Source organism: Haliotis rubra, unplaced genomic scaffold, assembly GCF_003918875.1.
Source record: "Haliotis rubra isolate DU_JTF1 unplaced genomic scaffold, ASM391887v1 Scf702, whole genome shotgun sequence".
In the NCBI taxonomy this organism is placed as follows: domain Eukaryota; kingdom Metazoa; phylum Mollusca; class Gastropoda; order Lepetellida; family Haliotidae; genus Haliotis; species Haliotis rubra.
The window spans coordinates 423,027-433,336 of NW_025767416.1; the positions used below are offsets into that span (position 1 = coordinate 423,027).

Below are 10,310 nucleotides of genomic sequence, written 5' to 3' on the forward strand. Positions count from 1 at the left end.
AAATATACACATTACTGGAACTGAATGAACTACAACAAAAAAAATCAAATTTCTTACAGATCATTCCCCTCCAAAATGTCAAGATGTATGTAATTATTGACATCACAGACAAAAAACATTACACATCAAATGCCGTAGAAAAACTGCACATTTGATACCTGATTCATTTCTAATGCTGTGAGTAAGTTGTGTCCTTGACCCGATGATGTCAGTGGCATCACATGCTACCTCAACCTGAGGAAAATGAATCTATTCTGTACTCTTTAATCTTAACAGGTACACAGGTACATTTCTTCACAGTTAAGCATGGATAGGTAACACAGATGCAAATAAGTACAAATAAATGCTACCATACAGGTGAGCACGGAACAAGTGTGTGATACCAGTAAGCCTGTACAAAGGTAAGTATGTACAGCAGTCCAAGTAAACTTAGGCTCAGTATTATTTGTTACACTGCTTATACTGAGGCAAACAAACCCTTATAGAAGGTCGCGTCAGCTAACCTTTTCAACTGACCAATCAGGACATAGTTTACCAAATCGCTAAAGTTGACATTCGCACATACCCTTTGAACTTTTACCTCAAAAAAGTTTGTACCCGAACGATTCTGAATGCTATTTACAGTACCATCGCTTCCAAGTGAAGCACATGGAACATGCAACAACAGTGAGTAAACAGTCGCTGAAATTAGCGTTTTTGTCATTATTCAAGGACGTCAGCTTGCGGAAATATTACGTAATGGTAACCATGTCATCAGAAAGCCCTTAGCATATGTACTGCACGTCAACTATCTGTGTTTTATGCGGATTTTCGTTTGTTGAATTTTGTAAGTCCCGCTGAACCCTAAACAGTAGCTGTTGTCTGATTGGTTAAATCTGTTTGGCCGTCTCGTATTTGACTGGACGGTCATAGGTCGCCCAAAGGTTAGCTGACGTGGCCGTTAGACTCAGCTAGTATAGCAGTGTAACGAATAGTACTGAGCCTAAGTTTACTTAGACTGGTATGTACAGGCATTTTATCAATGGTGAGAATACAGGTAAGTACTACAGGTGCATACAGGTAAGCACATACATAGGTAAGCATGTACATACAGGTAAGCATGCACATACAGGTAAGCACATACATAGGTAAGCATGTACATACAGGTAAGCATGCACATACAGGTAAGCACATACATAGGTAAGCATGTACATACAGGTAAGCACATACATAGGTAAGCATGTACATACAGGTAAGCACATACATAGGTAAGCATGTACATACAGGTAAGGACATACATATGTAAGCATGTACATGCAAGCACATATATAGGTATACAGATAGATGAAAGCAGATATGTGTAAGCACTTTTTTCAGATAAGCAGATACAGGTTTACAGATTATGCAGATATAGGTAAGCCCATACAGGTATGCAATTATAGGAAAGCACATACTGGTATGCAGATATAGGAAAGCACATACTGGTATGCAGATATAGGAAAGCAGACACAGGTAAGCCCATACAGGTATGCAATTATAGGAAAGCACATACATGTATGCAGATATAGGAAAGCACATACAGGTATGCAGATATAGGAAAGCACATACCAGTATGTAGACATAGGAAAGCACATACCGGTATGCAGATATAAGAAAGCACATACAGGTATGCAGACATAGCTTAACACACAAGTTTGTACAATCCTGGATTCTGTTTCCTCAGGAAAAGGTTCAATAACTCTGGCATTAAACACAAAAAAACCCATCCCATGTTTAGTGTCTGAATGCAGCCATCAGATGGTTATGAAAATTCCAATACAAAAATGGATCCCATCAAATTTCATTCCTAGGGTCCAAATGAGGAATATAAGTACAACAGAAACACAAGCACTGGTTGTACCATAAAGGATAGAAGAAACTCCCGAATAAGACATAACCTTGAATCATCATGCTCTGAAGTCTTATGTGCATAATATATAAATCTCATATAATCACAAGATTCATGCCAAATAAATATACATGAGGGCCCACCAGACTAGGATGTATGGGCACGACTCTTCCCACCTTTCTTGCATTCTTTCTTTTGCTTCAAAATCTCCTCATACTTCTTGAGCTGGGATACAAAACCTGGGTTTGGGCAAGTGGCTGGCCTCTTGGATCTCAGAAAGTTGAAGGCCTCTTTAAACGTTATCCCTTGCATGTTCATTAGGTAGGCAATTACAAAGGTAGCCGATCGGGACACGCCTGCGTTGCAGTGCACCAGAACACAACTGGCTGTACGACCCTCATCAATAAAATCTATCGCTTCGTTGAAGTGTCGCATTATCGGGGTCTCTGGGATGTCATACAGCTCGATGTTCTTGTATTTGTACTTATAGGGGTACAGGTTTTCAACAAGCGTGGCACAGTTAAGAATGTGGGAAACTTTATACTGCTTCAACAGATCTAGGTTATGGGCCACGTCTTGAGATCCTGAAAAGAGAGGGTAGAAGAATGATGAGTGAGTGAGTATGGTTTCATGCCGCTTTTGGCAATATTCCAGCAATATCATGGCAGGGGACACCAGAAATGGGCTTCACACATTGTACCCATGTGGGGAATCGAACCCGGGTCCTCAGCGTGATGAGTAGGGGTGAAACGGTACGCTCTTACCATGGGATATTTGAGAACTTACTTCCGAGAAAATAACGGTCGTCTTGCAAAGAAATGTATAAATTTTGACAAAATGATTTGATTTCTAGACATTTTAGAAAAGGTTCAAAAGGTTAAATAAATGACGGTACAAAACCGAAAATACTGAATTTTTTGATTGCATTACGGTATATCGAACCGAAGGCAAAATACCGCGTTTCTACTATTACTGAGGTATACCGTTTCACCCCTAGTGACTAGTGTTGGGAATTGGTTAAAATCTCATAACTGATGATTGGTTCATAACCACCGATCAATCATCGAAAATAATTGGTCAGCGTCATTTATGAAATTTGTTAATGCACAAAAAATAAGGGAAAAAAATGTAGTTATTTTGAGGTTTTGGGGCCAAATTTCACATCTTTAGAGGAACATTTAGGAACATAAATTTCTTGGTGTCTTTAAGATAAATTCAATCATGAAATGGAACAAGCTTGTAGTGGTTATGAAATGTAACAGACGAAACCAGCCTTGTGAAAAATATTGTTGATGAAAACAAGTGTTCCAGAATTGTTTGTGTTCGATTATGAGAAAACATGATCGATTGCTTGGTCGTTTAGTCACTGCGACCAATCTTTGATTATTTCAATTAATCGGATCACCACTACTAGTGACGAGTGAACACTTTAACCACTACACTACCCCACTGCCCCCTCTTAAGAAAGAGCATGGGACACTAAGGATGTATTGTCTTTAATGGGGATCCAGTTGAGGTGAGCTGAAATTCTACATACCAACAATGAGGCCTGGCATCACCTCTCCAACTTGGAGATCCTGGCGCACGTCTGCTACATATCCCAGAAGGCCATTGGGCTGTCGCACCTCGTGTACCACAAACTTTCCTCGTGCATCACGCTTCTTCTATGATCTGTACACCTTCAACAGTCATTACTTTGGTCTGGGTCTTCTTCAAGGCTGATCTGTCAAAGTCTTTTACAAGACCAGTGATGTTCTTTGATTCCGGCTGTTGAACATTGTCTGTTTCATCCATTTTGCTTCAAGCAGAAGGTTCGTATTGAAAGCACCTGCTAGTCCATTAAGTTTCTCTAAAATTAAAATTGAAAAAGGTACTTGTATTACTGGACCAGAAGCAGAGCCATAATTTTGAATGTGTGAATTGGAGAGTGAGTGTGTCTTTCTAAGGGTGTTCCAGATATATGAATGAGTGAGTGAGTATGGATTTATGCCACTTTTAGCGATATTCCAGCAATATCAATTGTGAAGAGTGAGTGAGTGAGTTTAGTTTTACGCCGCACTCAGCAATATTCCAGCTATATGGCGGTGGTCTGGAAATAATCAAGTCTGGACCAGACAATCCAGTGATCAACAGCAAGACCATCGATCTGCGTAATTGGGAACCGATGACATGTGTCAACCAAGTCAGCGAGCCTGACCACCCGATCCCGTTAGTCGCCTTTTACGACAAGCATAGTCGCCTTTTATGACAAGAATGGGTTGCTTAAGGCCTATTCTACCCCGGATCTTCACGGGTCATCAATTGTGAAGAAATAATGGTAGCATTCTTTAAAGTCAGACTGAAATTTTGTATTCATGTTTTAGAGGCACCATAGCTGCAGTAAGTTTATATCATCATGCCATATGTTACGTCATATGTTATTTCGCATACCACTTTTGTCATGTGTTACTTTGCATACCACATACTTGCTCCATATCAGATTTCACAATGATACCTTCAGAAATGCTGAAGCAACAGGCAAAATGATATATAAAAATCTGTATCACGTGACACTGAAAGACTTCAAAATGTCTACTGGCTAGCGACCAGTTATCGCTTAGTACCAGTTATCGCCAACACCTGGCTGTAGCGCTTGCACAGACAGCTTGACTTGTACTCTCACATTGACACATCACACAAGTGATAGGCTACGAGAGATAAAATCAAGCTGTCTGTGCAAGCGCTACAGCCAGGTGTTGGCGATAACTGGTACTAAGCGATAACTGGTCACTAGCCAGTACCAAAATATCAATGAATTAGTCTGTCCACACAGGGATAGAAATACTTTTTATTCTAAGTGTGCCTTAGTTCACCAGGCAAATATTTTAAATGTGCCTTTCAGAAATCAAGTGTGCCAACATGTTTTTAGAATAAATAACTGTAGCAATGATGATGATGATCATTTGAAAGTTATTGTTAGAAAACAACAAATGTAACCTGTTTTCTGTTATCACTGATATGTCTTCTGTTTAAGATGGCTTTCTTAAGCTTCATTTGTTCTGCTTTCCCAACACCTTTATAGCTAAGAATTTTGTGACAGGTTCACTTGTTCAATACTGCTAAAATACACATTTTCCTCTTCAATAACCGAACTATCAGTACTCCCATCACTCTAAATGGAAAAACAACCAGATTTCTTTACATCGTCCATCAAAATTCCAGTGATTTCCTGGGCGATAAAGTCAATAAATATTTTTGCTTGTTTGTCATTTGCGCAAGTGTTTTGTTTTGGGGATTAAATGACTAAAGGTTAGTAATGTCTCTAAAAAATTAGGCATGCCATAAGGGCACCGAGGACATTTTTTATTCGTGCCATTTCAATATTTACCGTGTCATGGTACACTAACATATGGGGTATTTCGAACCCTGCAACAGCTTAGAGCTTGTACACCACTCACTTTTGTGAACAAGTCCTGCCTCCAGTTATTGCCTACACTATGTTACATATGACTGCGAGTCATTTACTAATGCTCAGTTTCATTTCAGGGGGAAAACATTTGCCCTACATTTGAGTGTGAGTGAATGAGTGAGTTCATATTTATCGTCACATCGGCAATAACCTACATTTGATAAGTGGCCATGCGGACCCTTGTACAATGTTGTAACCAAATATCTATCAATACACCAGATATGCATCTTGCTTATATAAACATATAACTGAAATGCAGAGGAGTCACATGGTTAGTTCATGTAAGCAAAATTATAAAACATCATGATACACATTTAGTGTAAATTTATCTATAAACTGATTCGTAATGATGAGGGTAATTGTTCTCTTCAAGATCTTACTTCTAAATGGAACTTAAAGTTGGATGCACATATATCAGAAACTTACCTGTCCCAATGTTTTAATACAATACAAACTTGTGTTGAGGACAGCAAGACACGTAACTTCCAATATAAACTCATCCATCGTATCATACCATCAAAATCATTTCTTTACAAAATAGGACTGATAGAGGATAACCTTTGTACATTTTGCCAATCAGAAAGTGAAACACTAGAACATTTATTTTTTTCCTGTCAAAAAATTCAAACTATGAAAAATGAGTTCAAAGTTTGGTATGAAAGTAGAACCAATTCAAAATTAGACTTAAATATGAATAATTTCCTTCTTGGCGATTCAAAGTTGAGTATCCTTGAAAACCACCTTTTCATAATAACCAAGCGTTACATTCAAAATTGTCATTACAATAAGACTATTCCCATATTTACCCAATTATTACCGCTAATAAAATATAATCACAACATAGAGAAATTCATTTCTGGAGACAAGACCAAATTTGCAGAAAAATGGGCCCCTATACTAATATAGACGGACGCAAACCAATGCTTGATAATACCATCCTTTCTCTCCTCTATTTTCTTACTTTCCTATATCCCTATACCTCTTTCTTTGTACTTTATTCATACACCCATAAATCATGCTCGTCTCTCACTTATCCTGCAGCTTGACTATATGTGTTGTGTGTATTATCCAACTGTATGAATATTGTATCACTTGCTATCACAATAAAAAAGAAAAAAGAAAAAAAGATGCACATTTAGTTCAGTAAGTTCTGAAAACATGAATTTTGTAGAAAGTTATCGTACAAAATGCATAAATTATTAAATAGCATTATTGTTATGGATAAGCACAGACTGATGCTTTGAAATGAGGCTGATTTGTTTCCATTAGCTGATATTAGGATAGGATATGTATTCATATAACGCACATATCCACGCAACTAGTGCTTGCTCAAGGTGCTGATATTTTTTCCCTCGATCATTGGATGACAATCTTAATGGCACATCGTATTATCAATCTCAACTCCCTGGGGAGTATACAACTCTTGCAGCCACTAGGTGCACCAAGTTATTGTGGCTTTCTCATCCTAATGATGTACCCATTCACACCTGGGTGGCCTGGGACACATAGTCACAGTACTTTGTCCACGTTCACTGCACGTTGCTGTACCTGCAACTACAGTCCGTTTGAGTCAGAAACGGACTGATGAATTGCAAATTTTATCATTGTACAAAATTGCCACATAAATATAAATAGTACACATGTTTATCATTTACTAATACCCAACAGCTTTCTTATATTTGAAAATGTTCCGGACTCCACCAAAAAGTTGTTTATGAAACTATCATCATTGAAAACGCAAAAGTTGTTATCTGTCGCGGCGGGGTGAAACTGCAGAAACGGAACAGCCACTATCTTGTCGTGCACGGGATACACATGCCTGATGAAAAATGAAGTTGAATGCTGACGTGAAACAGTTGATGATTAAAGTGTACGATTTTTTCCGTGCTGAAGCCGAAAGGGGCAAACCATTTTATGCCATTAATAAATTCCGTAAGCGGGCAGCCAAAGCTTTAGGAGTATCAGCAAGGGTAGTGACAAATGTTCTGGAACACAAACATTGTGAGGGTGATGCGAAGCAGGTATGGGTCGAGTCAAAATCACACAAATTAAAACATTTGGACAACTTTCAAAAGAACCTTGTAAGGCAGTCTATCAACAAGCTCTATTCTGAAAACAAATACATGTCGCTGAAAATTTTAAAAAAGCATTTGAAGCAAGAACACAACCTCAGAGTATCAAAGTACACACTCTGGCGACTCTTACACTCTTTCGGGTATCGTTATAAGAAAATTTCAGGGGAGAATAGGTCAGTACTCTGTGAACGCCCTGATATCGTTCGCTTGAGAAAAAATGTTCTCAGGGTGATAAAGAGGAAGCGCGAGGAAGTGTTCGAGCCAGTGTACTTCGACGAGACCTGGGTCAATGCCTCGCACACTGCCAGCAGTCAGTGGGTACTCGATGGGGGTGATAAGGGGTCATGTAGAAAGCTGCCTCTAGGGAAAGGAGAGAGACTAATCATTCTCCATGCTGGTTGCTCCAGCAAAGGCTTTCTCCCAGGCTGCGACTTGGTATTCAGGGCAAAGTCCACAGATAACAGAGACTACCATTCCGAGATGAATGGTGCGGTTTTCCTCGATTGGGTTAAAAACAAGTTGGTACCAGCTCTACCAGAGAAGTCTTTTATCATAATGGACAATGCCCCATACCACAGCGTGCAGGACCCCGACAGTAAAGCCCCGACATCGAACAGTCGAAAGGTGATATGATATCATGGCTCGACAAATTTCAGATCGCACGGCCTTCAAAGGCAACGAAGCCTCAGCTATATGAGATCATAAAAACCCACAAAGGTGAACCTTTCTACAAAGTTGACAGTTACATAAAAAGTAAGGGTCACGATATTCTGCGACTTCCACCCTATCACTGTGACCTTAACCCCATTGAAATGATATGGGGTATTGTCAAAGGAGATGTTGCCAGATCAAACACAACTTTTAGATGACGTGACGTAGAGGTTTTGGTTAAGGAATCCCTTAACAAAATCACGACTGAAACTTGGCAAAACTGTGTCAACAAGGTAGCTAACGTCATTGAACAAGGTTACTGGTCTCGGGATGGCTTACAACAGGCAACAGTGGCACAACTTGTCATCCCTTTAAGTCGTGACTATGACACTACGACAGACGAGGAACCAACAGGTCTCCCGGAATAGATTTTGAGATGTCCCCAGCCATGACTGGCTGTTCCGTTTCTGCGGTTTCACCCGCCGCGACAGATAACAACTTTTGCGTTTTCAAAGATGATAGTTTCTTAAACAACTTTTTTGATGGAGTCCGGAAAATTTTCAAATGTAAGAAAGCTGTTGGGTATTAGTAAATGATAAACATGTGTACTATTTATATTTATGTGGCAATTTTGTACAATGATACAATTTGCAATTCATCAGTCCGTTTCTGACTCAAACGGACTGTAGGTGTTTGCACGTATTCATGTGGCCACCATCTGGTCATATACCAATGGATTCATGGGTTCTTTTAAGTGCACTGGGTTGTGTACTGTACACTAGGGGTTGTGACAACACTGAAAGAGTCTGCACACAAAGCTGACTCCAAGGTTTTTACACCCGGTCACAGGTGGGCTCGATCCCGACACCTCAACCTCGCTGGATCACTAGCCTGGCGCCTTAGCCAGCTCGCCCACCTCGCCCCTTGGTTTTTTCTATTATTGTAACATATATTCATTACACAAAAAACAAAGGCAGTGAATATAACTGAAGTGATCATGTGCCACTTACTTTCAGAATATGGTTATGCAAGGGTCCTGTTCAAGTGTTTTGATTTAGTCGCTTGCAGTATAACAAAAATTGATTGAAACATTTTCCATGGACTGAAATCAGCACATTTGCTCAGCTGATCTGCTCAAAGAAATACGGTTTCATGCACAGTAAACTGTCATTTCAGACTATATCAGTAACGAAAAAATATATATTGGCATTAACTGGTTTGACAAAATGGTCATGTTGCAAAACATATATCCATACACCTTGCTTTGATAAAATTTTGTAACTGACATGCTGGGAAGTCAAGTGACAAGTTTGTATGTCACCATAAATTAAAAAAACAAACTAAAACGATCCACATTTGGTTCAGTAATTTTTTCATGAACAAAATAATATTACATGATTTTTCGGAGGGAATGTTGCTTTGTGTCTATTAGCAGACGACAAATTGACATAACATATCTTAACATTCATAACAAATAAAATGCAATACCGGATATCATACAAAAAGCAATGACAATAAATCAGCACATCTGCTATTCCCATTTGCTCACGGAAATAAAGTCAGATGTACATTCAACTGCCATTTCTACCTGTCTCTGTTACAGTACTGAGAAGATTGATTCAACTGGTTGTATCCAGTACATCCTGACACTGTCAGATTCAAAACAACCTTCAAGTATTCCACAATACATTTCAAAGTTGAACCATAAACATATCACATCACATCATAACATTGAAAATAAATAGCTGAGAAAAAGGGTCAGTCAATGCACAGTTAATGAATTGCATATTTGCATGGTCAAACGCACATACCCACTAATTAACCTAAGTTTTTGGTGTCAGATTGAATTGCTGGTCAGCGCGATGTAGCTCATTCGGGCTAATAGAAATTAAATGCACTGTCATAAATGATGTGTCCCTTACTTGGTTTGCATAAAACTGACTAAGCCGAACTATAATCTCTGTACATCAACTGACGGACACTCTTTTTCAACTTACTGTTTTTCCTCTTAATGTCTATTTGTCTCCAGAAATCATGAAAGGGGCTTGTAAATGTGCATAACCTTGTTTCAGTCGTTTCTCGATGAATGATTCACCGTCGTGATGCCGTGTAGTCACAAATTTAAAATGCCCTCATCAAGGTTACTAAGCACTATTTGAGTCAAACGCAACTTGTCAACACGGAACTCACGTCGCTCGTGATGTTGTTGTTTCTTCGCCTCTGGAAAACTTCCCGACCTTCTCCTGTCAGGGGAAGCAACTCTTCAGGT

General features: G+C 39.1%; 1 protein-coding gene across 1 annotated transcript; it reads right to left on the reverse strand.

Moving 5' to 3' along the window:
* Nucleotides 1–1,143: 1,143 nt before the first annotated feature.
* On the reverse strand, nucleotides 1,144–10,278 carry LOC124258921 (dual specificity protein phosphatase 19-like). The gene is made up of 3 exons (XM_046692982.1): nucleotides 10,039–10,278; nucleotides 3,405–3,716; nucleotides 1,144–2,451 (listed from the first exon to the last, which is right to left on the reverse strand). Exons 2-3 carry the CDS (start codon nucleotides 3,421–3,423, stop codon nucleotides 2,015–2,017), a joined length of 456 nt encoding a protein of 151 aa, XP_046548938.1. The 5' UTR covers nucleotides 3,424–3,716; nucleotides 10,039–10,278; the 3' UTR covers nucleotides 1,144–2,014.
* Nucleotides 10,279–10,310: the final 32 nt, after the last annotated feature.